Here is a 26,307-nt window from a genome sequence, read left to right as displayed (position 1 = left end):
TTTCTGGTTGATGTGGTATCTGCCTGGTTGGCGGCTCTTGCGTGACTCTGAAGGGAAGGCATAAGATTTAAAAAAGGGATAAAGAAACCTTGGGGATGTGGGGTGGGACACAGAGTGAGGGGCAGGGAATGGTGCCCACTTCAAGGGGGAGAACTCCAGATCATGCATCTTGGGGTGTGGGGTGTAAAGCTGTAAAACCGGGGAAAGTGTGTCAGCAAATTTCAGTTCTGTTTTTCTGTTCTCTTTGGCTGACCCTGCAGAGAAGAGCAGTTGGGAGCCAGTCATCTGTCATACCGTGGGGGGTTGATGGCAGTACCCAAAGCCGGTGCTATTCCCATCACACTGCTTTTATTTGTATGAAGAAATCAGTGTGATTGCTTGAGGAGTGTTGGAGTGAGATGAATCTGACCTGTGTGGATCTTGTGTATGTGAAAAAGCACCCCTGGAGACCAGGGGGTTGCATGTTTCATCTTGGTATATTAAGATTTGCTGTGATGCAGAACACCCGCTTGAGATTTTTGAGGGATCTTGTCTTGTTCTACAGCTTTTTTTATTATAACTGCGTTCCAGCATCTGAGAGGTTGCTGGGATGCAGGGCCTGGTTCTGGTGATCCATTTGGGCTCATCAGAGTGTTCAAAATCAAGAGAGGTGAGGTTGTCATGGCTGGGTGGTCATGTACAGGGCTTGTCACCCAGCATGGGACAGTAGGACCTACCAAAGCCACCACACAGGGGACTGGCCAGGGACTGTGCCAGCCCCAGCAGTGGTCCTTGTGTGGGAGAAGATGGTCTGGGAAGAAGGAAAAGCTTTCGACTTCTCCCCCAGAGACCTCTGCAGAGCAGCTCAACCTGCTGTGTGAGCCCAAGGAGCTGTGGAGCATGTTCTGGGCTCCTGTGGATCATGAAGGGCCACCAAGGTGCTTTCCACCATCTCTGCTCCACCTTTACTATCCTCAAGAGCATTAGAGAGTAATGGCTGGGTAGCCTCTCCAGAAAAAACAGAAAAGCTTCATCCTAATTAGGACACAAGTGGAGTCAACTGCAGAAGCTGAAGACTGTGGAGGCAATGTGGGACGACCCATCTCCAAAGGGCGTGTTAGCATCCTCCCACACTGAGGAAGTCTTTGCCCTGATTGCATCTGTGGCGTTTTTCTGGTCTTACTTAGGAAATGTTTTGATGGTTTACTGAAAAATCCCCTGTCTGTGGGAGAACAGCACATGCCCATCCCAGAGGCTGATCTGGGTTTCAGTATCTGGAAACACCTTCTCTGTTTTATCCAGCATCCTTGGGGTTCCGAGATACCCAAGATATGTCACTGCTGCTGGCTCTTCAGTGACAGTTCCCAGCAGATGGGATATCCTGAGGGATATATCTTGGGAAGTTTGAAACACAGAACAAGCCTCATTTTTGCCTTATGAAATATAAGTGTATCTGCTGCAGGCCAGCTGTTTCCTGAGTCAACGAAATATGTGTGGTTTTGGGAGAAAAACTTTTAGAACAATTTGGGATCCACAAGGCTCAAGTCCAGCTCCTGGCCCTGCACAGGACACCCCAACGGTCCCACCCCGCACCTGAGGGTGTTGTCCAAACACTCTTTGGGATCTGATAGGTTTGGGGCCGTGACCGCTGCCCTGGGGAGCCTGTTCAGTGCCCGACCACCCTCTGGGGGAAGAATTTTTCCCTGATATCCAGCCTAAACTTCCCCTGGCACGGCTCCACGACGTTTCCTCCTCCCGTCCACCGGCCGGGGTTTCCCGCCGGCGCCGCCCCTCAGCCTCCTCCCGCCTTCCCCTCAGGGCCGGCCCTGCCTCCCCTCAGAGCTGTCCCGCCGCGATGTTCCGCGGCCGCCGTGCCTGGTTCTCGCAGAGCGTCAGCCCGGGCCCGCGGGGGCTCTGGGGTGAGGGGAACCGGCGAGGGGAGCCCGGGGGGAAGAAGCCCCGAGGGCACCGAGCTGGCAGGAGCCCGCGGGGGGATGCAGAGGGGAACACAGCCCTGTCACTCCTCAGTGGGGTGGAACAGCGGGGGGGGGCACAGCCTCGTCACCCCTCAGTAGGTCACCCCTTGATGAGGGCACGGCCCCATCATCCCTTTGCAGCGCAGAGCAGGAGGAGTACAGTCTTGTCATCTTAGTGGGGATAAGGAGGGGGGCACAGCCTCATCACCACTCAGTGGGGCAGAGCAGTAGGGACACAACCCTGCCACCCATCAGTGGGGATGAGGGTGGGGAGGGGGCATGACGCCATCACCCCTTGGTGGGGGTACAGCGTCAGCACCCGCAGTGGGGATGAGGGGGGAACACAGCCCCGTTACCCCTCGGTGGGTCTGAGTCCCCCATGGGAGGCAGAGCATAGGTTTGGCCAGCCCCACCTGTAATGAGCACAGCCCATGGTGCTCCCACAGTGAGGAAAAGCCCTGAACCCTCAATGGGGCAGTGGGAGTTCCACAGCCATGGTAGGGCCACCACAGCTCGCACTGCAGGCCCCATCCCTGCAGCCCCACAACCAGATGTCCCATTACAGGTCATCCCAAAGGGGGAAACCTCTGGGATGCCCACCTTCCCCTCAACCCCTGTCCCCTCACAGTGGCCGGTGGAGGGGCACTGACCAACTGGCTGGATGCCGAGTACCTCTTCAGCAGCGATGCCACCCACCCTGACACCCGCAGGTGGGTGATGGAGGCATTTGTCTATGGCTTTAATGTATTTAATGGGAAGTATTTCCTGGATACCAACATAATGTAAAAGTCAGTGGGGTATTTTAAAGTTTTGCTATGGATCTGCCAGGGTTTTACTGCCTGGTGGAGTATGGAAACTCACACCCGTGCTACACTATAGACAGAACAGAAAAAAAAAATCCATGTGTTGAGCTGGGCTTAACTATGACATAAATGACACTAATTGTACTGGTTTCTTGCTGCCTGCTGGAAAAACAGGATCTAAAAGGGTGGCACCACCCCAAAGAAGGAACCCAGAGGTAAAAAGCTGGTGTAAGTTAACTCTGAAAGGAACCATGGGGTAAAAATGGCTGGGAAAGGACAGAAATGCTTAATATAAAAGATTAGAGAGTTCCAGAACATTCGTACAAATATAGGGAAAGACTTCTCACTTCCTCAATATCAGTGAATATTTATTTACTGTCATGTCAATATATGGTAAAGGGCGCTGCAGTGCTTTCAGCAGGCTTTGCTAGGCTGGACAAACCAGCTTCTTTGCAACACACCAGTGCTTAAAACTGGCTTAGATTTTTGGTATCCTTCAGCCACCCTCTCCAGCTGCGCAAGGGGAATTCTGAGAAACCCGGAATGACATTCCTTCCGCCACACTTCCTGCCTGACTGCGCTATTCCCCCAGGGGAATTATACATAATTATATATTGTGTAAATATGTATAAAATACATATTCAATCTATATACTTAAATAATTTCTTGGGGAAAATGTAATCATTATCCATACCATTAAATCCAGCAAACAGTATTAGTTCCCCTCTAAGGAGGACGGTGAGAACTTGAGCATCCTCCACCTGCCCTTCCTCGCTCACCTGTGTGAGCAGGGACCAGCGGGGAGAAGAATAAATAAAGGGAAGTCAGGTTTTTGCCCTCCTTAAAGGAGTTTTACCTCAAGAGCAGAGTGGGGCCACTTAATCCCTACAAATATGTTTACCCAGTCCATGGTCTTCTTCCTCCAGGCTGCCGGTAGCTGGAATCCCATAGATAGAAAATCACAGAAAATTAAGTGATTTTGGTAAAAATATCAGAGCAGGCTGGTTTTAATGACAACATCCCTCTAAACTTTCTGGTTTTGGTTTGTTTCTAGGTTCACCTTTGGAAACCAGCTCTCTTTTTCTCTTCCAGCATACACGAGAGTCTCAGATACTTGGAGGGCAGAGCCACAGTCTTTCACCCTCGTTACCTCTCGGCGTGTGACTGTGCTGGCGCCACAGAGAAGCCTTCAGTGGTTCTGGGCCACTTTGTCCTGCCCCCTGCCTGCCTGCAAGAAGGTCAGGGAAAAAAAATATCCATCCAGGTTTTCCCTCCAGGGGGTTCCCCCATGAGCTCAGCCTTGGTGCAAACCAGAACATCAGTTACTTCTCTGCAGGGAGGGAATTTCCTTCTGCTGCAGTGGCTCTTCCTCCCCGGAGGCAGCATATGCTCCATCTATTATCACAGAATCACTGAATGGTTTGGGGTTGGAAGGGACCTTACAGCTCATCTCGTTTCACTCCCTGCCATTGGCAGGCACACCTTCCACTATCCCAGGTTGCTCCAAGCCCTGTCCAACACAGTCTTGAGCACTTCCAGGGTTGGGGCAGACACAGCTTCTCTGGGCAACCTGTGCCAGAGCCTCACCACTCTCACAGTGAAAAATTTCTGCTGAATCTCTAATCTAAGACTGCTCTTTAGCAGCTTAAGGCCATTCCCCCGTTCCTCCAGGCCCTTGTATAAAGTCCTTCTCCAGCTCTCTTGGAGCCCCTTAATGCACTGGAAGGGGCTCTTAAGGTCTCTGCAGTCTTCTCCAGACTGAACACTCCCAGCTCTCCCAGTCAGGCACCAGAGCAGAGGGGTTCCAGCCCTTGGAGCATCTCTGTGGCCCTACCTGGACTCGCTCCAGGTCCTTCTGGTGTTGGACCCGAGCTGGAGGCAGCACTTCAGGTGGGGTCCCACCTGAGGGAGCAGAGGGGCAGAATCCCCCCCCTCCTCTGCTTCCCACACTGTGGAAACAGCCCAGGGCATGGGGGGTTTCTCCATGCCAGCTCACATGGCTGGGGCATGTCCAGCTCCTCCTCCACCAACACCCCTAAGTCCTTCTCCTCAGGGCTGTGCTCAATCCATTCCCCCAGCCTGGATTTGTTCTTGGAATTGCCCTTGCCCAGAGGCAGGACCTTGCACTTTGGCCTTGCTGTCCTCTGTGGCACCTTGCAGGGCCTCACTCAGGCAGCGATGCCACAGTCCCATTATTTAATGCTCTCAGTCATTTGTTGTTCTTGGCAGAAATCAGAAAGAAAATCGGCTGTTTTATTTGGGAGCAGGTGGATGTCCTTGAAGAAAAGGTAAGATGAGAAATTCATACAAGTGTGGCTTAAAAAAATAAGGGTTGTATCAACTCCAGGGAGCCTGGTTTTCATCCCAGACCATCAGGTCACATACAGGATCAAGTCTCATTTAAACAGTTGGAGGCATAGCAACCACAAGATGATGGGAGTTTTTAACTCCATAAAGTTAACAACAAAACCTCTACCCTGGATTTCCAGAGCGTTAACTTCGGTTTATTCAGGACAGCAGTTTGGGAAGTCCCTTGGAAAGCTGACGTTAAAAACAAAGGGATCCATGAAAGCTGGACATTCTTTAAGAAAAAGATTCTGGAAATACAGGTGCAGCTTGTCCCCAGGTGCCAGAAGATGAGCCAGAGGGGAAGAAGATGGGCCTGGCTGAGCAGGGAGCTTTCACAGGAACTTAGGGAAAAAAAAGGAGGGTGTGTCATCTTGGGAAAAAGGGGCAGGCAACTCAGAAGTGTTTAAGGAAGTTGTTAGGTCAGGCAGAAAGTAAATTAGAGGCGAAAGTTCAGTTATAACTTAGTCTGGCCATTTCTGTAAAGGATAGTAAGTGTTTTTATAAATACATTACTAACAAAAGGAGGGCCAAGGAAAACCTTGTCCAGACAGATGCTCAGTCTCCCAACTTACCGTTCCAGGGACTCTGATCACCATAGGCAGAGCTCAATCCTTTGGGGTAGCATTTTCCCTCATCTGTGCCCCCTCTCCTTTCAAAGCAACTTCCCAGCACTTTTGAAGCAAAAATATGCCTATACCTAAAATTAAACTCTAAATTACACCTGAAATCACAAGTCCTAAAATTCCATTCCTGGAGTGTGTCCCAGGTGCTCTGGGGGGGACAAAAGGCACCATTTTAACTCAACCCTGCATTGACTTTCACAGCCCAATGGAAATCCAACAGAGGAACCGGAGGCAGCAAGAAACGGCTGTGAGGAAGATCCAGAGGGGGAAGCGCTAGACCTGGACAAGAGGTATTTTCCCGCCCTGGGTGGTGAGATTTGGACACCCCCCCCCCCCAAATTCCAAGCGATCCTGATGCACAGGAACTAATACACAGAATTTTTTTTTGCCCCCATTCTGATACAGCAGCGAAGAAACAGACTCTGAAGCACCTTTCCAGGGAGGATTTCCATACCGCGCCCTCCAGGAATACCCAGTAAATAACATGGTGACAGGTAAATACACCTGGAAAGGCCTGTGGATGGAGGGGGGGAGCAGGGACCCAGGTGAGCCCGTTTTCCCTGCACAGGCTACACCTCTGCCCGGGACATGAAGAAATATGAAGGGGAGCTCCATGACTTCATCCCTGGTACATCAGGCTATGCGGCCTACTGGGTTCAAACCAAAATTAGCATTTACTGTGAGAGGAAGACCAAAATGAAGAGGAAATTGTAATTAATAGGTGTCTGGAGCAGCAAAAACTTCCCAATTTAAGAGCTGCCAGAGAGGATTTATAAATTATCCAACTGCAGCTCAACATGTTCAATGTATATTTAAACACCGGCTAACTCTACTGCAAATATTTTCTTCTTTAAGTTTACAGTACTTAAATTTCACAACAAACACAAATACAGACATTTCTCTCCAAAACACAAACCTTTTGTCATTTTATTGCTATCAGGAGGGTGGTTTAAGCTATGGCTGTGAACAGTTTTCCTTGAGCGGACACACTGAGGTCTCCTTCCTTTTATTTTGTCAAGTAATTTTAAGAACTTAAAAGTGACCAGTGGGGTCATAAAGAGCAAGTTTAATTCTGGCACAGCCTGACCCTAGGCTGCCTGCTCAGGAAAGCACAAACCTGCGACATGTTCCCACAAGCTCCAAGGAGCCACCACGGTCATCCTCTCTCATGGCCCCAAAAGCAGGAGAGCCTCTAAAATATCACTTTGATCTTCACACCCCAGCCAGGAAAGAACCCAACAAGATGCTACAAACAGGAAGGTGTTGCATCATCTGCACCTGAGAACCCGCCCTCCCTCATCCCCAGGGACACAGGTGTCCAAAGACCAGGCAGGCTGAGGTGGTTTCCTCACGTTTATTGGAAAAGCGACACATGGGGATGGACTCAGAGCGCTCCTCGGGGCGTCTTGAAGTTCATCCCCACCGTGGGCTGTGTCACCTGCAGGTTGGACAGGCTGCCAAAGTCCTGGAAAACAACATGGGAACAATGGGATCAGCAACAGCACCCTGCTCAGTGACCACTGAGGATGGGGAGCAGATTCCCTCAGGGAGGAGTGAGAAGGTGCTGTGGCAGCACCGTGGGGGAATTCAAGTCTCCTAAAGAGGGGGAGATCACCCCACTCCAGAGATCAGCTCAATGGTGAGGGAATCTTTGGAGGGAAGGGCAGGGAGCACACCCACCCTACCAACAGCATAGCCATCATGTCTCTCCCTCCCCTCCCCATATAGGAATTAATCTGCCCACAGGACCCAGGGCAAAGGGAGCCCCACCATGTCCCTGGAGTGATGGAGCCTTCAGCCAATATGAGTGAGAGCAGTGCCAGGGACATGCCACAAACCAGGCAGAGGGTAACTGAGGCAACTCACCAGGAGCTTTAGCATTTCCTTGGTGTCCGGGTCCACTTCAATGATCTCCTGGTCAAGGGCAGAGACCTGGGGATGGAGGGGAGAGAGAGAGATGTGGTTTGATAAAGCTCCACGACCCCCTCGGTGTCCCCACAGCCACTGTGGTCCTGAACCACTGCAGACAGGATCTCTCTGCCCACTGTGGGGAAGGGCTCCAGCAGAAGAGCCAAGAGGACCCTGATGGAGCCCAGCTCTCTTGACAGAACATGGTGAGAGGTCACACTATGGAAGAAGAGCCTTTTTTATGGCAAATCTTTGGAAAACCAAGGCCCAATATGCTCAAGGCCAAGGCTGCTAAGGAGATGGGGTTGGGCCCACAACTGCACTGGTCCTGACAAGTCACCAGTGGTAGCCAACAGTGTGTCCCACCTTCACACCTACACTCTCCTGCTCTTTAATCCCAGAGAAACCTCCTCCAGCCCTCTCTGGACTCCAAACCTCCATCTCCCTAGGTTTCCCTCACCAAGAGCTACATCACACCAGGATTTTTCTAAGAAACCACAAACAGTGCAAGTTCAGCTGATGCTGTACTAACAGCTACAACAGCGATGTTCCTTCCTTGCTTGGGGTCCCTTCCCTAGTTGGGGTCCCTTCCCTGCAATTTTCAGATACAAAGATAACCACACCCTGGTACCACCAGGGTTTGTGCAGCACAGAAACCAGCAGCTCTGCCAGAAGCCCACCAAGCAGATGTGGGAGAGGGGTGAGACGCCCTGTGCCTGAGGGCCACAGGATTTTCGAGCAGCAGGATCAAGTCCCTAGAACACAGGAAATGCTCTTGGAGCGCCTCACCCAGGTGACAGTTGGGACCTTGTCCCCTTTGGAAGGGATGCCACCAGTTCATCCTCTCCAGCAACCCTGGCTGTAGGGCAGGTTTCCAGCTGCTCTGAAATATCCTCTTGCCTCCCAAAAAGTCGTTTCCCCCCTTTTAGAGTTAGCAAAACCAAAACACAAGAAACCAGCTGCCCTTCCTGCCTCAGGTAGTAGGTATGGAGGGCTCCACCTCAGCCCCCTTGATCCAAACCCTCCTCAGCTCCTCCCTAAGCTGAGGCTTTGTTTTAAAGGAGTCTGGGCCCACTGATGGAGATGTGCCGAGGCAGGAGGGAGCAACGGCAGAGCCTCACCTCGGGGACGTAGTTGTCCCTTCTCTCCCTCTCCTCCTCCTGCAGTTTGATGGAGATGCCGCGGACGGGGCCTCTCTGGATCCGCTTCATCAGGTGGGTGACATACCTGGGGGGACACGGGGGTGTCCAGCGCTTCCCCGGGGCTCCCGCCACCCCTCCCCGCACCCCCAACCCCGGGGTGGGATGGGATGGAGCCGCCACCTCCGGGGGACATCAGGGACGAAGTGTCCGACAGCAACAGGGTTTAGGGGGGGACAGAGACCCCCCCCAAACACGGGAAGGCTCTCGCGCTCCTCTCCCTGCACTATCGATGACCCGGCCACAGGCAGGACCGTGATCACTTTCGAATGCAGGGCCTGGCCCGAACCTCCCCCCGGGACACCCTCAGTGCCCCAACCCCACCCGGAACCTCCCCGTGCCCTCGCCCTCGGGGACACCCTCAGTGCCCCAACCCCACCCGGAACGCCCCGTCCCTCACCCCGCGATCTTGTTGCGCAGCTTCTTGCTGGGGATGATGGCGATCTCCTCGCACACGCGCTTGTTGGTGTGGAAGTCGTTCCCCAGGCGCGTGTAGTACTTCTCGATGATCACCCGCGCCGCCTTCTTCACCGTCTTCGTCCGGACGCGTCCCTGCGCGGGGCCGGCATCGGTAAGGTCCCGCCGAGCCCGGGCCCGGCGCCTCCCCAGCCAGCGCCCCCTCCCCCGGCTATCCCGGCGCCCGCCGCCCCCCGTAGCCCCTCGCCCCGCTTCCCCCGCTCCCCCGCGGTCGCCGCCGGCGCTGCCGCCGCGGCCCGGCGAGCGGATGGCGGCGGATGGCCGAGCCCGGACCCACCATGTCGGCGGCGGCCGCGCAAAGAGAGCGGGCGGAGGCGGGAGGCGCCGGAAGCCCACGGCACGCACAGCGCCCCCTGGCGGCTCGGAGGGCCGCCACAGGGGTGCAGTGGGCGTGGCTGAGGCGTGGCTATGACTCACTGGGCGGAGCTGAGGCCCGGGCGCTCCGCAGGGTCCTAGCGCCGCCCGCACCCCTCGGCCACGGACCCACACCAGGACCCGCTTCCGGACTGCCCAGCACCGCTCCGCGGCCCTACGGCGGGAGGGAGGAGCCCGGGAGGCGGGTCTGGGGCACCACAACACCCCAGGAGAGGTCGGGATGAAGGACACAGAGCACCCACAAACTCTCATCACACAGCCCCAAAGGGGGGGGCAACCACAGGTTGGGTGGCTGCAAAGTTGGAAGCGGCACAAGGAAGGAGCCCAAAGCCCTACCCCTCCCCAAACCCTCCAGGGACATGGGATACCCCCACTGCACCCCAAGTCCCATTCAGCACTCCCCCCGAACACAAAAAGGAGCCCTGGGGTCCCTCTCCCACTACACAGCCCTGCAGGGTGTCACACCCACACCACCAAGTGTGGGAGCACACAGGCCCTTCCAAATAACTTGCTGCTGCAAGTAGAGGAGCTCCAGATAGAGCTCAGGGGGCCCGTGAGTACCTCCAGTAAGTGGGATCTAAAGAACACACCTCCCAGCAGAGAGAGCTCCCTCGCACCAAGTCACCAAAAGCATCTGGAACTCCATCCATGCCCCTCCCCCTACCTCTGGGAAGAGACACCACAGCCCTCCCAAATTTAGAGACACCCCCCATACACCCGAAGTAGAGAGCACAAGAAAGGTGTTTTTTTTTTGCTGCAACGTGTTTATTATGTGCCAAAAACTACACCACAGCTTACTCCACGCGTCTGTAGGAGAGTGCAGTCTTGCCTGCATATACTACAATGAGGTAGAGACTTCACAAACAGCTTCACAAAACCCCACAAAGAGCAGCTGGGATATGCAACAATGCAACATCAGCTCAGCAGAAAAGAAAAAAAAATCATAATAAAGAGGGAGAAATTATGACACTGGTTCTTTGGCACACAGCTTCTGATAGAGGGAGAAGTAACAAAAAAATAATAATTGGCATAATTAAAGGTCTCAAATCCCAGCAGCAGCATCTCAGTCGACTGCACTGTTACTCCAAACATCTTGGGAAGGAAAGGAAAATTACTTGTCCCCTCTAAGAGAAAGGGCTCCCAGGAACCTTCATCATCCACCCAAACGCAGCCCTTTTTTAGCTTGTTACAAAAAGAAAAGGTTTAAGTCCTGTGACTTCGTGTGATTAAAAACCTCTATCAACCCCCCATAAGTGCAACTTAAAAAAGTGCAACAAACTATTTTAAAACTATATACAGCAGCTCAGAGATCATCATCCCATCCAGTTTCAAATCCAAAAACAAAGCCCAGCCTGTCCTGTTGCAAACCCCTTGATTTACAAGGTCCTGCCAGCAGCCCCCAGACACAAATTGCAATAATGTTAAAAGCTGCCAGGAAAGAAAAAAATCTCTCATTTCAAACGACTTAAAAACTGTTTTTTAAGAGTGTAAAAAGGAACTCGTAAAAACCCTCGAGCGTAAAATATGAAATATGATTTGGTTTAAATGAAGAGCAAAGTCTCCTTTGTTGTTACAGTAAAAAACGCCAGCTGAACACCCAGGTCACGCCGTCCAGGTGGGGGTAAATGAATGGAAAGGCACTGTATGGCAACGGCAAAACAATGACCAATGAGACCTGCGCTCTCTCCACCAGTATTGCAAGGAATGTAAAAAAGCGCCTTTAAAAAATAAAAAAACCAAGGCAGAGGCACCTGCAGTGGCACCCCCGCGACACGTGGCCCTTGGTTGGTTGGGTTTTCTTCATTTTCAATTTTTGCTTCTCATCAGCAAACCAGGAACCAAAGTCTGGGAACTGCAGAATGGCTTGAGGGGCGCTCCCCCCCACTCAAAACACCCCCAAACAAACCCCAACAAAACTCACTGTGCATTAGTGCAGAAACAAAAAGACCAGCAAGTGCAAACATGAATGTAAGATTTGTTGTTTTGTTTTTGTTTTTTTTTTTTCCTCTTTTTTTTTCTTTTTTTTTTCCCCATCAGTCCTCAGGAAGAACGTTCCCAGCCAGGCCTGGCTCCGGCAGGCGCTTCCCTGCTCCCCACTCAGCAGGTTCTCTAGGGGACTCCCCTGCGCCTGCGGCGGCCCCGGCGTCCTTTAGCTGGAGGAGTCCCTGTTCTTCTGGTTGCGCATCAGTGGGCGGTGGTGGCGCAGGACCTCCATGGAGTGCTGCCAGTGCCAGCAGGAGCGGCAGAAGTACTTGAAGCAGACCTGTGGGGAGAGCAAAGCAGCAACATTGTGGGTTTTCCAGCAGCAAAGGGTCACCAGAAGCAGAGTAGTTTCTCCCCTCCCTCCCTGGTGTGGCAGCCCCCACCAGCACAGTGGATCCGTGGATTGGAGGGAAGAAATGCCAGTGATGGCATGTTGTGCCCAGCTTCCATCTTTTGAACAGTTTTAAAGTCAGGGTCTGGGTAGTGGGGCAGTAGCCAGGCTTTGCCCCCAGTCCCCTGAATCTCTGCCCCTGGAGCAGAGCCTGCTGCTGCTCATCTCCCACTCTGACTCCATAGAAAGACACCAGACCCTGGCCAAGCTCCTCTGCCCACAGAGAGGGGAGGTCAGCCAGAGTTCCCTGTGCCTTGGGCAGCCCCAGGAGTGACCTCAAGGTGACACACTCTTACTCCAGCTTGTCACAGTTTGCAGAGCAGCAGCCTCCCCTCCTTCCCCTCCCCAACAGGGGCACCAGCCCATTCCACAGTAGGCCCTGATACACTGGCACACCACCAGCAGAGTCACAGCATTCCCAAACTGAGGTGGAGGGAAAGCTGCCTGTGCTTCTGGGTGAGTACAAGAGCTGCCCCTCCTCCAAAACAAGGGTTCACCCCCAGCTGGGCAACTCCATCCTGCCCACTCAGGAAGGGACAAGAGGCATTCCTGGACACCAACACAAACACCACTGCTCCTGGCACAGGAGAAACAGCCTTACCTGGTCTCTGCAGAAGAACGGGCCAGGCTGGGCATTGCAGACTTGGCACATGGAGTCCTCCAGGTAAGGGTCAATCTGAACCTGCAGGAGAACCAGGCAGTGGGCACAGAGCAGTGCTGGGGTGACTGTTCACTCCTTGGGTACCCCAAGTCCATTCCCAGCACCCCCTTGGGCTGTCAGCTCCCCACTTCCCCTCTGCCTGTGGGCTGTGGTGCCCTCAGCAGCACCTGCCACAACACAGATCCCTCTCTCTGGGCTGCCCCACCAGCCACACTCACCTTCTTCGTAAACTTGGTGGTTTTGATCTCCACAAAGGCAGCAGTCACAGCCTTCAGGTAACTGCGCTGGTTGTTGAAGGTGACACGTCCTGACCCTGGAATGAGCCAGACCACAAGTGTTAGGCAGGAACCAGTGGGGGCTGAGAGGGAGCCACTGCCAGCACCACCCCTTCCCCAGCACAGCTCAGCCACTGCCAGGGAAGCAGCTTTGGCAGGAAGATAGTCTCCAGGGCCCGGGGGCTCTGCCTGTCTCCTTCCCCAGGCCCCACACTCCCAGGAGGAGCAGCAGCTAGAGAGAGGCTGGCAGGGCCCTGCGAAGGGCATCAAAGCAGCAGCTCCACACCTGCACCTAGAATACGCTGGTGCTAAGACAGCTCAGTAGTTTTTCTTTGCAGCCTCCCCCTCACCCCAGAGCTTTGTGTTTTGCAGCCTCATTGCCAGTCAGTATCATTCCTGTGCCACTTGCTTCCAGCCAAGTTGTGTTAAGCTCTAGGAAAACACAATCATGCTTTCCTCCCAGTTCTTGTTCTGGGCCTAAGGGGAGTGCTGGGTGTTCCAGGACTGACACACCAGCAGATTCCTCCAGTTCAGCCAAAGCACCAAGTGTCACCCAAACCCATCATTCCCCTCCCAGAGCATGGAACAGAACATAGGCAGAAGGGCCTCAGTTACCAAAACTGAGCGCAGACTGCTGTGACTTCAGGACACCTCCAAGGGCAAAAGTACCACTGAGCTGTTAGGAAAGGGATCTTGCCTACTTGGAGATACCCAGGCTCTGCATGAACCACAGAAGGTTGGGGTCACGCCCTAGGACCTCACAGGGCCTGCACAGGGAGATCCTGTGGTACTTCATCTCTGGACTCACAGAATTTGCTTTAACAGTCATTCTGCCATTCCCAGCCCTGTGGGACTGTCCCCCTAAAGACTCTTCAAAGGCTTCTCAGCACCATGGGCAAGTTCTAAACCCAAGACTTGCCCAGAAAAGCCTGACCACTGTCCAAGGACAGTGACAAGCAGTGACAGCTCTGCACTATCAAGTTCTGATGTTGTTCCTGCCTGGCAACACCAGGAGACTGAGTCCCTCCTCAAGTCTGTGACATGCTGCAGCCTGAGCCTGGAAAGCTGGTCCTCAGGCACACACTACAGGGCATTTCCCACACAGACCAGTCACCTCAGTGCTGTCCCCTGGCCCATGTCCCCTGAAACATGTCATGTTTCAGCTCCAGTGACAAGAGCCCAAAGTGTGGGTAAGACCCACAGCTGTCTCAGTTTCAGGGATCGAAGAGCAGCTGCAGCAGCATCCAACAAACACTAACAGCACCAAACAAAGGCAGGAAACACTTCAGCAATGCTTAAAGGGATATTAAAACCCTCAAGCTGCTCCAAAATAACCTAGGATCTTCCAGTTCCCAGGCACATCAACTCTGACAGCCCTCTCCAAGGTTGGTCTTGTCTCCCCATGGCCAGGAGGCAAGAAGCACAGACTATGGAAGAAGCTGAACAGACATCTGCTCCCAGAGCCTGGCACCAGGGCAGTCTTCCAATTGAGGGACAAGCCAAGGGCACTGCTGCAGCCTCCTCAGAGCATGATCCTGGCAGGATTGTCACTTACCAATGGGATACTTGTGCTTGTCCGTGTCGATGCCAGCGTAGACCACCCCTCCAAACAGGTCATACATGACGGCTGCCAGGGCCTCTGCATTGAGCATCCCGTGCAGAGCCCCCACGAACACTGTCTTGCTGGGGTCAAGCCGCTGTGATGGGCTGCGCACGAAGTTGCTGTCGGCCAGGACCCACGGGATCACCTGCACCTGGAGCCACACACACACAGGGCAGGTCAGCTACGGCCTGCAGAGCCACACGCTGTGTCCTCAGCTCACAGGAGCCACCTCAGACCCTGAGACCACATCGCTGAGCTGCAAGTGTTGTTGTTGCTGGTCAGGGTCCACATCCAGGGCACCACAGCTCTGGAGCTACAGATACCTCTGTGGAGCCCCACAAGGGAAGAAAACCAACTCCTGCTTCCAGCCAAACTGGAATCCAAGCCACTACTCCCTTGGAGCTGGCATCCAGGAGACAATCCACATTCCAGTACCAAGTATTTATGGCACAGTGGGATGACTCCCAGCACAGGAGCCTGTTGTTGGAGGGGATCACTAGAACAACCCACCCACAGCCAACTTCAACAGGAGCTCCCATCTGCTCAGCTGATGGAGGGGTCCAGAGAGGAGAAGCTTCTGGCAGAGCTAAATCACCAATCCCTAAGCACAGAAGCACTGTCCACTGCCAGACACCCAGAGAGTTGTCTGGAGCAAGTTATTTTGTGCTTGTCTAGGTAAGAGCTGGATCTCCATGCTGTAACTCCTCAAACTCAGGTGGTGGTCCCTGATCTGAGGTCCCCCTTTCCTGGAAGGCCAAATGGAGCCTCCAGCAGCCTCAGCACCTCCAGAGCACAACTCAGAGCCAGACAAGGCTGCACTGGGGAACAACCTGGGATCCAAAGTATCTGCCTAGGGAACATGAAAGCCATTAGTTTAGCGAGTAGAGGGGGCCTAACAAAGCACCAGAGGGATCCCAGTCTGATTCAAGAAGCAAAGGTTTGTTAGAAGCAGCATGGAGCAGTAAAATTCCCTGTTTCTATGCTCCTTTCCAGCTAGCTGAAGCTAAAGGCAGGGTCTGCCACCAATCCAGGAACTCCACGTCAGTTTAACACAAGCAGCTGTGAAGGACACAGACACAGCCCTGACACATCCCCACCACAGCAAGACACCAGTTAAGGCCAGCCAGGAGCCAGCACTCCTGCTGCTGCTGTTCCAGCCCTGCCTTCCTTTTCTCCAAGGATCTCATCCACATCCCCTGCTGCTCTCGTGGCTCTGCTCACCTCTTTGCAGCGCATCCTGCGGCTGGACATCTTGAAGTAGTACTCACTGAGCCCGTCAGGGCTCAGCAGGTCCTGGGAGCACGCCTGGAGCAGTGCACGCACAGACTTCTCTGACTCAAACACTAGGTACACGTATCCTTCGGAAGGGAAGGGAGAGAAGCAGCTGTTAGAACTGTAGTGGAGAAGGAAGGCATCATCCCAGTTTGCAGACACGCTCAAAATCACTCAGTTGCCACCTGAAGTATCTGTGTGACAGCTCTTGCTGTCCCCAACAGACTCTTTGTACAACCCAGAGTATGGTCAAGCTGAGAAGAACCCAAACCCACCGTGGCACAAGGGGCAGAATGCCCACATCCACATGGGCCACTGTCTCCTATGCACAAACCACACCTGGACAAGTCAAGTGGGCATCACCACCTGGCCACAGTGAGGCCTGCAGAAAAATGGATTCTGCTTCACATTTAGAATATCCTGGCTCAGAAATGTAAGTCCAGGGTTTTAAGGTCACCTCTGTGAGTGTCCGTGCTACGCCTTGCACTGCTCTGGTGACTGAACAGGGCCAGTGGGCACCCAACAGCCACTTCCTACTCCATAAATCGTTCCTGTTTACACAACATGTCAGTCTAGCTGCTCCAGGCAGGATCAGGCCTTGGACACTGCTGTCAGTATGCTGTGTGTGCCCATCTGGACTCACCACATGCTTGCAGCAGGGACCAGCTACTGCCTGGAGCCACAGCCCCATTCAGAGCTCCAGAAACAAACCAGAGAAGGTTCCCATCACCCCACAGCTCTGTCTACCCTGCTGGGGAAGGGTGGGGACACTGGGTGGGGAGTGACTCTGCAGCCCAGGTGCAGACCCAGGTGAGGGCAGGACATTACCCAGGGTGCTCTGTACCACCATCCAGTGACCAGCATGCAGCTGTACCATCCCAGTATCCGTGCTGTAACATAGCATGGGAAAAAAGTAACCCTACCGTGTCGCTATTACCTTTAGGCATATTACCTTTGGGAGGACAGCGTGGGTGTTTGCCATCCTTACCGGGCCACTCCACACTCAGGGAGCCAAAAACACGGAAAGTGTTGATCAGCCCAGCTACAGGCAGAAGGAGAGAGGTCAGTCAGTGTGCCCCACAACAACTCCATCCTGCACCCTCCCTGTCAACACTCAAGGCCTTGGTGTGGGGTCAGGGACTGCTCACCTTCCGTGATGTCCCATGGGACTCCTCCCAGGAACACTTTGCAGGAGTATACAGGGTTCTTGTAGTTTCGGGGAGGCAGCTGCCCGCTCCAGGTGCAGGTTGCTTCGTTCACAGCTTGGAGAGACACCAGTAACGCTCAGTACAGGACCATTTTCCTTCCCACTCTCCCACAGGTCTCCCCCATATTCCCCAACTACAGGCTGAACAGAGTTGCCCAGACACCTGCCTGTTCTCTCAGCAGGTACAGCCAGAGCCAGGCTTGTGCCTACAGAAAGCCCTAATCTGCTGCAAGCTTCATGTCCAGCCATGGTGCCTGCAGACACTTTCATGCCCTTCCAGAAGTTTGGGACCATCCCCAGGCCCTGCAGCCTGCCATGACCACCTCCAACTCACCTGCTGCTTGCCGATGAAGCCGGGCTTCTCTTTCGATACTGAAGGGGTCTTCTGGAGAGTCCAGAAGATCCCAGGAAGGCCACGCAGATGCTCCAGGCCATCTTTTCGATGCACTGGCTGGGGAGGAAGTTACTGCAGCCAGGGCAGCTTGATCTTGTTCCAGTTGGGATCCCACTCCCATCTTCAGGGGGTCTCTTGACACTCCACTGAGAGGCAGGAAGGGCAGAGGTGGGGAGATGCGAAGGCTTGACTGTAAGAGAAAGGCCACATTGAAATCCAGCTCCAGAGTAAGAGCACAAAATGCCAGTGGAGAGGCACCACACTGGGGCTGTATCCTCACTCATGGCAGGATAGGGAGCTCTCAGTGATCTCCTGAGACCCTCTGACATCTGGCAGAAGTAGAAAAGCAGCTCCCCATCTGCCCCAGCACCCTGACAGGACCAGAACTCCCATGGCAAAGGCCTATCCCTGCAGCCATTCCTCCTGTGGTCATGATCACCAGCAGGAATTGTTAAGCAGGAGGCACCTTACAGACCACAAAGCCAACAGTCACCCCCCTTGCTGCACAACCCCAAGGACACTGTCACCCCCAGGGAGCACCAGCCACCCCTGGAGGAATGGCTTCAGTGGGCAGGGTTCACTGGCAGTGATCATACCAGTTGGATCCCACCTTTCCAGCCCAGCTCCAAGCCCACCTGACCAAGGAGTGGGCACTACTGGCCACAGTCACACACAGGTTTCACATGCCCTGCCCAGGGTAGAAGGAGGGAAAGCATGGATTGAAGGAGCAGCAGAGACGTGAAACACTGCACAGCTCACAGTGCCAGCTGTGCTGCAGAACCATCCCTGTGGCAGCTGCCCATGCCAGGGCTGAGCTAGGAGACCTGACCTTCCCAAACAAGGCCAGCACAGAGCCCTGTGCCCTGCACTGCCTGCCATCCTCCTTGCCTAGGGTGCTGCAGCCACTCCCAGAGCAGATCCTGATTCTCCAGGGTGGATCACAGCAAAATCAACCCCACATCCAGTCAACTGTGTCCTTCACACCCACTCCAACACAGGGATGGGTGTCCTTCAAACACATCCCAACCCCTTGACCAAGGGGTCAAGGCCACAGCCACACCGTGGCAGAGCTAGGAACAGCTCCTGGCTTTATATCCTCCTGTGCCAAGGCAAGGCCAGGCCAGGCTGTGCAGCAGCACCCCAAGCTGGCTGGAGCCAGGCTGTCCTGATGGCTCCCAGAGCTATGGCTCACACAGCACAGCACAGACTGGGGCAGCGAGACTAACACTCGCTGTGCTCCCTGCCTTCCAAATTTAGCTGTGCTTTAGGGAACAGGAGCAGGCTAGACCCAGTTTGCTCAAGAAGAAACAGCCCTGAGATGGAGAAGTGCAGTCAGCAAATGGGAAGGGCAATGAAAGGCAGAGACAGGAGCTCCTGAGAAGTCCAAGCTGGAGCCTGGAGGTAGCTGTGCTCATCAGCAACCTCCCTGCTGGAATCAGGGCACAGACACGCACCCTGCCACACACCAGCTCAAGCACTCAGACCTCCCTGGGAGCTACTACAACCCACCAGGGTTGCAAGCACAGAGCCCTAAGGCCAAAATATTAATTTAAAAGAAAAATTATAAGAGTATTACTCTTTTGTGCTGAAGGACTGCATGAGCAGCCCTTCTCCCAAACCCCACGCTGTGTCAGTGTGGGATGATAACTCCCTCCAGCACTCCCTTCCCTGGCAGCACCCCCCGAGCTCTCCCATGCTCCCGAGAAATGCAGCAAGATCCCAGGAACCACAGAGTGGGTGCAAGACCCAAACTTACGATCAAGTCTGAGAGGTGGTCAGAGCCAGAGCTGAACCCACTGGTGTCAGAGTCCGAGGGGCTGCTGGAGCGGGAATCCAGGAGGGACCGAGAGTTCCTCAGAGATGGCGTGGAAAACTTTTCTGACAAGTCTGAACCAATGGGGTCTAGAGGCAGGAAACTCAGTGGGGGCTTCCCCAGGACGTTCCCCAGAGGGTTACTCAGCATGCTGAGAACTGTAACAGAGAGAGAGTCTGTCAGTGCTGCAACACAGCACACCACCTTCCTCTCAGCTCTTCTGGCAGAGGCACTGGGCTCCTGACAGCCCACAAATATCAAGGAGGTGGCACCTCTGGCAGGTACCAACCCTCTCCACAGTTCTTTGCCATCAGTTGTGCCATAGTGCTGCACAGCCAGAGCCAGCAGCAGCAGCAGCCTGGTGGCTGACAAACATGAGTGTGGGTTAATCCCCTGAAACTGAGATCAACCCAGAAATTCCACTTCATCTGGGACAGAATCAGAAACCTCAAAACATGGATATGGACCTCAGATATGCTCTGGACAGGCCTCTCTGACCAGTCCACGCCATTTCTTGGTGCTTGTGCATCAAGAGCAAGCTTGGAGCAAGCTAAGAGCCAGGGGTGCAGCTCCCCAGCAGTAGGGTCACACACCAAGAGCCAGGCTGAGAGGAGCACACCTGACACACCAGAAGGCATTTCCAGGTTCAGAGGTGGGATACTGCCTCACATCAGCCCCACCAGAAGTTGGTTATGGGCAGCCAGGAAGGTGCCAGCCTGGCCTGATGACAGAGAGGCTTTGCAGCCCTCAGCGAACCCCGTCCCTGGTGTGTGTTCACAACAAGCCTGTCTGGTCAGGCCTCTGCCCGAGAGCCAACAGAGAGGTACGTGCCAGACTGCTTCCCTCACACAGCAGGTTTGCCTCCCACTGAGCAGAATCCAGGCAAATTCCTCTCTGCAAACAGAGCACCAGACCACCAAGGGGTCAAGAAGTCATGTCCCAGTCAGTGATGTCCAGGCAGCTGCCACCCAGGAGGAGAGGGTGCACAGGGCAGGCTCAGCCACGCACGATCCCACAGGGGCACAACACCAGCCAGCTCTATTCAAAAGGAGCAAGTCTCAGCAAGCTGAATGTGTACCCCAAACCCAATGGAAAGAGTAAAGTGTTCAGAAATGATTTCAATTATTCAGAGCTTGAAAAGCAAGGCAGCTTGTCTTGAAGCTTTCAGTTTTCAGCAAAGTAAGTTTGGGATCCGCTTGAGATCCTCCAGCCCCACCTGATCTCAGCTAGCTGGACCACAGGGCTTTAACCCTGATTTTCAGCAGCTCCTGTGCAGATGAGGATTAATAATCCTAAACACCTCCCAAAGCAGGAAAGCAAAAATGCCATCATGCTCGACTGCGTTACAGTCAGACACCAGGACAATGCGGTATCAGCACCAGAGAAAGCTGCTGAGGTGCCTGAGGTGAGATGCTGGGATGTACCTGTTCCAAGCAGTGTTATCCAGAGGCACACCTGCTGTGGAACTGGCATCTCCAGTCTCACACTTAGAAAGAAACCTCACAACACCAGAGATCCCAGACAGGTACAGGCAGATCTTTTACTTGAAGCACCTCCCTCAACCCAATAGAGCCCTGAGTGACAGTCACAGCATCTTCCCACATTTGCAGAGCCATATCCCTGCAAGTTTCCCCTATTCTGGCTACAGCATAGGACTATACACTCACCTCTGACCACACCTAGAAAGGCACATTCTGCCCTTGGCTCTCCTGACAAGCAGCACCTGTGCTCACACCCAGCCCTGCAGCCACGGGAAATCCCAGCTGGCCCAGCAGTCCTTACCTGGGCAGAGCCCCAGGAGGCCAGGGAATGAAGATGGCTGGAGCTAGGGAGGAGGTTGCTCCCTCCTAGTCAGGGCTTAGAGCAGGGCAGAGCATCTCCCAGCCTAGGCGAGCCACACTATGTTGCTCCACTGACTTCTCTGAAGTCACGTGATGTGTTTAAAAATACAGCTGGCGTATTGTTCCGGGGAGACAGCTGAATCTGTCCAACAGGCTCTAAAATCTGATTAGTCACTAAACAGCACAAGAGGCAAAGCAAAGCAGCTGATCCCATGGCCCAAAAGCTCCCGCACTGACACCCTCCTCCTCCCCAGCCAACGAGGACAGTGGGTTTGGAACGCCAGGCAGGGAGAAGCCTGTGCTGACCCTGGCTGCACAGCATTCCAGAGACCTGGAGCAGCAAGTACCAGGCAGACTGCTACCAGGCAATGCTGTCTTGCACCTCATCTCCTGGTTACTGGAGATGAGGGACCACAACTCTATTCAGGATGCACCAGCAAGGGTCTGGGGGCTCATCGATGAGGAGCTCCCAAAGGCATTATGGGGTCCAGCTGCTCTGCCCCATTTATTCACCCTTACCCCTGCCACCAGTTATACATTTCCACCAGGAATGCTCAGCTCTCACCACAATTACAAAACCAGTAAAGCCAGTATGAGCACACTGGAGTAGCAGAATTACTGGCCTTTAAAGGGATCCACTGTCTGGAAATTTACCACCAGGCAAAATCCTGCTGGCTCCAATTGCCCCACTCCTAACCTCGTGTCCTGGAAGCACTGATATTCTGCTGTTAATGCAGATGGATTCCATCCACTCCAGCAGCTTTGACAGCTCTGCACAGGCAGCACTTGGTTACACGCTCTGCAGGATACACTGAGCTTGTGGGAGACCCCACATCACCCCAGTAGGCCTGACTCAGCTTCACTTGGTACCCACAGCCACTCACAGGGACATGAGGAGGAAAAGCAATGAGCCATGCTCAGCATTTCCTCCATTACACTTACTTAGGGACCAGGCTGAGTGCCCTGAATCCAGCCTGTCATGTGGACTAGGAAACACCAGTCTGAGATACCAGATTTTATTCCTCACCCCCATTCCCATGGAATCCTGCTTTAACTCCCCACTCCAACCCACCCAACGCCTCCGGGGCACAGGGCACAAGAGCCCAACACAGGTTGGCCACCTAAAAGCCCTCAAAAGTCCTTGTGGCCACAGGTCTTCCTGGAAAGTTGTCCTTGTGTCCCCTCCCAACCAGACAGCTCATGGAAGGGAATAACCATTCCCAATGTGCATAGCAAGATGCATCAGCAACTCCTGGTGTCAAGAGCATCCTTGACAGTCCCAAAGTGAAGCAGTAAACATAAGGGAAACACTCAGAAAAAGAGAAAATGAACAGAAGAACGAAGTATTTTTCACATCTGGAGGGGAAATTTTAACTTAAGGGTCAACATGATTCCCATCCACAGCTCACACAGCAGCCACATGGGGGGAGCTTCTGGAACTTTTCCTGTCTTCGCTCAGCTCTGCAAGGGAGGCACATGCCAATGCTCCTCTGCAGAGGACAGCAGGAAAGGAGCTTTTAGTAGAAACTCGGTGCTGACTTTTGACTCACTGCTGCATCTTTAATGACTGATCCAGAGTCAGTGCACTCTGCTCCATCTCCAAGCGTGTCAGACCAGCACTGGCAGGTTTAACAGTTCTGTGGAGCAGCCATGACACCCACGTGGCACTGCCAGGTCATGGGCGCACAAGGGCTCTCACTGGAGAAGGAGCATTTTAAAAACAACTCATCTTCCTTAGCTGAGCTTTTCCCAGTAAATGCTGTCAGACCAATGCTGTTGCAACGTACCTTAATTCCTGCATCATCCCAGGGCTCCTAAAGATGCTGAGGGGAGCACAAGCCTCTTGGAGCCATCACAGCCAAGCCAGACACTTCACAGAAATAAGCAGCACTGAGCCCTCAGCAGTGGTTTCACAGGGCACCAGTTTTAACTCTAGGCCAACTCTGCCCACAGACCCCAAATTATCCTTTAAATCCAATTACCAACCACTAAACTACCACTTTTAACATGAGTTTACCCGGTCTCAAGCAGATCATGCCATCAGCAGAAACTGCAATTCACAGCACGCTCTGGGAAAGGTGCCCCAACAAACAGCAAGATGCCCAATACCCAACCCAAGCAGCCTCAGAACAGCTTTAACTTTTCCATCTGCCAGTTAAGACTCTCATCACATGCCCAGGACCTTGAAGCACATAGCTCTTCCTGTCAATTAGTCCACAGCACTAAGCACCACACAGAGCATCCACTGAATTTACTCCTGACAATCAGAGGTGACCAGAAGCTCTGCCACCACCACACTGTCCTCTCAACAAGTGTTTCTGCTTGGCTCTGTGGGAGACCACCCAGTAGAACAAGCCCGCAGGAGATCAGTGCTGACACTTCCGTTTTAGTCAAATTATGTAGCAACTGAATAGTTCCCAGAGCAAAAATCCCTCTCACCTGACAGCTGCCCAAGTCCTTCTGTTCAACTTCATTCCCCACACTCAGAACACCAGTGGGAGCTCCCCCCTGGCTGGAAATAGCAATCCTGTTGCAGGAGCAGGGTGTGCCAGGTCCCAGTTTTTATGCTGCCAGCGCCGTCTGGCACCTGCAGGCTCCGAGTGCAGGCGGTTCCGTGCCACGCTTGGCACGGTCCCAAGTGTGAGGGGAGCACTCACACACACACACATATGCACTCTTTGAAGTCATGCTCTGAAGACACGTTCCAGCATCTCAAAGCTCACTGCAGGGCTGGGAAAAGCCTATTTAGAAGAGTCCAGGACTTGTCCAAGCAGGTCTGTGATGCCAAGGCCTTCAGAGGGTCACTTCTGCCAGCTGACACCCCCAGCAAGGTTAGACAGAGCCACACTGCACCCTCCAGAGAGGAGACACAAGAAGTTTACCTGCTGGGAGATTACTCAGCACAGAAAGGATGGTAAACTTAAGACCTCCCTTGCATCCACCAACTACTAAGACTGGAAATCCACCCTTCTGCTTGGATCCCCTTGCAGAAACAAAAGGAAAGCTCTTACCAAGAGAACTAAAGCAGAAGAGCCAGATTTCAGTGCCACCATGCGGCTGCTCCCACCAGGTGACACCTGAGGCCCAGAGGCTGCAGAGCCATGTACACATTTGGGGCAGGGCAGCAGTATGACCAAGACCCTGGAGACTGAATACAGTGCAGTTTCTTTTGTCATGCATCAAATAAGCTTGTAAAGGGAAAAAAAAAAAAAAAGCTGATGTCCTAAACAATAGCCTGCTGCAATTCCAAAAAAAAAGCTCATCTGCAGTTTTTACCACCCAGTCAAGCTCTGCCCCGGTGGGGTGGGAGCAGCTGAATGTTTTAGTCAGCCAAAAAGCAGCACCTCCTACAGACACTGAGCAACTCCATAGCAAGAGAAACATTTGCATGTCTGAAAGGCAAATGGGCACCTCAGCCTCCTCCTACAGCTCCAGTTACATCTCTAAGTCAGGCAGTGACACAGCCAGACAAGCTGCCAGGGTGAGATTTCCCCCTCTGTCAGCAGCTCAAAGCTGGAGGCAGGGAAGGGGTGATCAGTACTCCAGCATAATCTTAAGCAAAGTTTTAACACTTCTCACCTGCAGTCGTGGGAGCTGGAGCTGCCTGTGAGGAGCCAGCACACCTGAGGCCACAGGGCCATCAACTGAGCCACACCCAGGTGTGGGGCTGCAGCACACAGCACAGGAATGGGTTTTGCCTGGTACGGGGAAGGCAGACACTGGATTCCCCCTTCCATTTACAGACCACCAAACTCTTACAGGGGGCACAAAGACACTGAAAAAGCTGCAGCAAGAGCAGTGGCACAAGAATTTCTTACTCTTAAGTGGAGCAGCCACAGGACAAGGCCAGAGGTGGAGAGGAACTCTGTCCCTAGGCCCTTGTCGCTCACCTGAGCAGCACACTGGATACCTCCAGAGGTCCTGCCCATCTTAAATCCTCCCAATTTGATTTTGCTCCCATTACCCCATTGAAAAAAGCAGTCACTGCTGTTGTAAAAGGAGCCAACCCAAGTCCAAGGCACACAATCCTCTCTGGGCTGTATCATCACAGAATTCTCAATCACCTCAAACCAACTACCAGTTCTCAAGAAAAGCAGCTCCCAAAACTGCAGAAGTGATCAAACCAGTAGCAACCACCACCTAAATAATAACTACAGCACAGGCCCTCTTTTGTTTCTGAACTACAAAAGAGGAACCTCTGCCCTCACAGATTCTTCATTTGGGGCGAAGAAGAACTGAGGATATTCGGGCAGCTATTTCTGGCTTGCTAAGAAGGGGGCAGGGGAATAAAAAAAGGCAGCATGATCCCACAGCTGAACCACAGAATTAGAGTCAGGACACCTGAGGTCTATTCTTGGTTCTGTCACCAACATGGTAAGTCACTTGCCCTGAAAAATGGAAACAGCAGCAGAACTAGGAACAGAGAGAAGCTTATTGCATTAACATCGGGAAGCACAGGTCCTCCTCCAGCACCAAGAGTGGGGCCTGGCTGACAACAAGGCTAACTGCTTCCTGAGGCAGGGAATTCACTCCTCCATGTTTCTAGGAAAGGAGAAGAGATGCCCAAGGTAAATATAAAGATAAGACAGCTAAAATCAGCTTCAGAATTAGAAGTGTCCAGGTGCATTCACTAAGCAGGCTGCCACAGCTGTCTTTAAAAAGATCAGAACACTGAAGTACAGCAGGTTTTAACATGTATTAGTCCCAGAGAGATTTAAAAGTCAACATATTCAGGTCAAATTCTGCACAACAAGCTTCAGCTTTGCAAGCCTCAAGAACAAACACTTCTATATTTAAGTACCAAACTCCTCTCAATTATCTGCAGCAACATCCAAGGTGCAAACTCTGCTGTGTTACCTGTGCTAACAAGTGTGACTCATCCTCACTCTCAGTTGCATCAGTCTGAGGGTGGTGAGTCCAGGATACCCCCTTTAGAAAGGGGGTTCTCTGGAGGGGAGTGAGGGGAGCAGGCCGTGGGTCCTACCCCTCTGGACAAGGCAGCAGTAAAGGAAGAACAACTAGAAAAAGGACAGGCTTTAGTCTCAAATGCAACTTATTTGGGAAGTGGCACACAAGCTTCACTAAGGCCTTCAGCTGGCATAAAGCCTCTGCCAGACTGGCACTCCCAGCCCCACCACTGATGATTGTGGGTTCCCAGTTATCTTCCAGAAGTCTGCA

The 26,307-nt window shown here is 53.2% G+C and overlaps 3 protein-coding genes and 1 non-coding gene across 10 annotated transcripts in view; 1 reads left to right on the top strand and 3 right to left on the bottom strand.

The window, feature by feature from the left end:
* Positions 1-1,834: 1,834 nt before the first annotated feature.
* Positions 1,835-6,671, top strand: TERB2 (telomere repeat binding bouquet formation protein 2). Its single transcript, XM_050309681.1, has 7 exons — positions 1,835-1,898; positions 2,584-2,665; positions 3,851-3,996; positions 4,988-5,046; positions 5,932-6,020; positions 6,136-6,224; positions 6,299-6,671. The coding sequence occupies exons 1-7, from the start codon at positions 1,835-1,837 to the stop codon at positions 6,442-6,444; spliced, it is 675 nt and encodes a 224-aa protein (XP_050165638.1). The 3' UTR covers positions 6,445-6,671.
* Positions 6,672-7,070: 399 nt separating this feature from the next.
* RPS17 (ribosomal protein S17) lies at positions 7,071-9,680 on the bottom strand. Its single transcript, XM_050309682.1, has 5 exons — positions 9,592-9,680; positions 9,238-9,389; positions 8,760-8,865; positions 7,597-7,662; positions 7,071-7,195 (listed from the first exon to the last, which is right to left on the bottom strand). The coding sequence occupies exons 1-5, from the start codon at positions 9,592-9,594 to the stop codon at positions 7,115-7,117; spliced, it is 408 nt and encodes a 135-aa protein (XP_050165639.1). The 5' UTR covers positions 9,595-9,680; the 3' UTR covers positions 7,071-7,114.
* Positions 8,985-9,114, bottom strand: LOC126637085 (small nucleolar RNA SNORA71). The gene has a single exon (XR_007628194.1). It is a non-coding gene; the product is annotated as a small nucleolar RNA SNORA71 (small nucleolar RNA).
* A 759-nt stretch (positions 9,681-10,439) lies between the features above and the next one.
* The window catches only part of CPEB1 (cytoplasmic polyadenylation element binding protein 1), a 33,553-nt gene continuing 17,685 nt past the window's right edge, over positions 10,440-26,307 (bottom strand). For 5 of the 7 annotated variants that reach the window (XM_050309659.1, XM_050309658.1, XM_050309657.1 and 2 more), the window contains exons 3-11: positions 19,232-19,446; positions 17,416-17,665; positions 17,023-17,136; positions 16,812-16,916; positions 15,824-15,960; positions 14,555-14,753; positions 12,943-13,037; positions 12,665-12,745; positions 10,440-11,952 (exon numbers count right to left, since the gene is read on the bottom strand). In XM_050309659.1, the coding sequence (XP_050165616.1) occupies positions 11,839-11,952; positions 12,665-12,745; positions 12,943-13,037; positions 14,555-14,753; positions 15,824-15,960; positions 16,812-16,916; positions 17,023-17,136; positions 17,416-17,665; positions 19,232-19,446 (1,310 nt within the window). In that variant the 3' untranslated portion in view covers positions 10,440-11,838. The remainder of the gene's footprint in view (positions 11,953-12,664; positions 12,746-12,942; positions 13,038-14,554; positions 14,754-15,823; positions 15,961-16,811; positions 16,917-17,022; positions 17,137-17,415; positions 17,666-19,231; positions 19,447-26,307) is intronic. The other 2 variants (XM_050309660.1, XM_050309654.1) reach the window with 2 other exon arrangements.

Source organism: Myiozetetes cayanensis, unplaced genomic scaffold (assembly GCF_022539395.1).
Source record: "Myiozetetes cayanensis isolate MyiCay16 unplaced genomic scaffold, myiCay2020 scf14, whole genome shotgun sequence".
In the NCBI taxonomy this organism is placed as follows: domain Eukaryota; kingdom Metazoa; phylum Chordata; class Aves; order Passeriformes; family Tyrannidae; genus Myiozetetes; species Myiozetetes cayanensis.
This window is presented reverse-complemented; position numbering and strand designations above follow the sequence as displayed.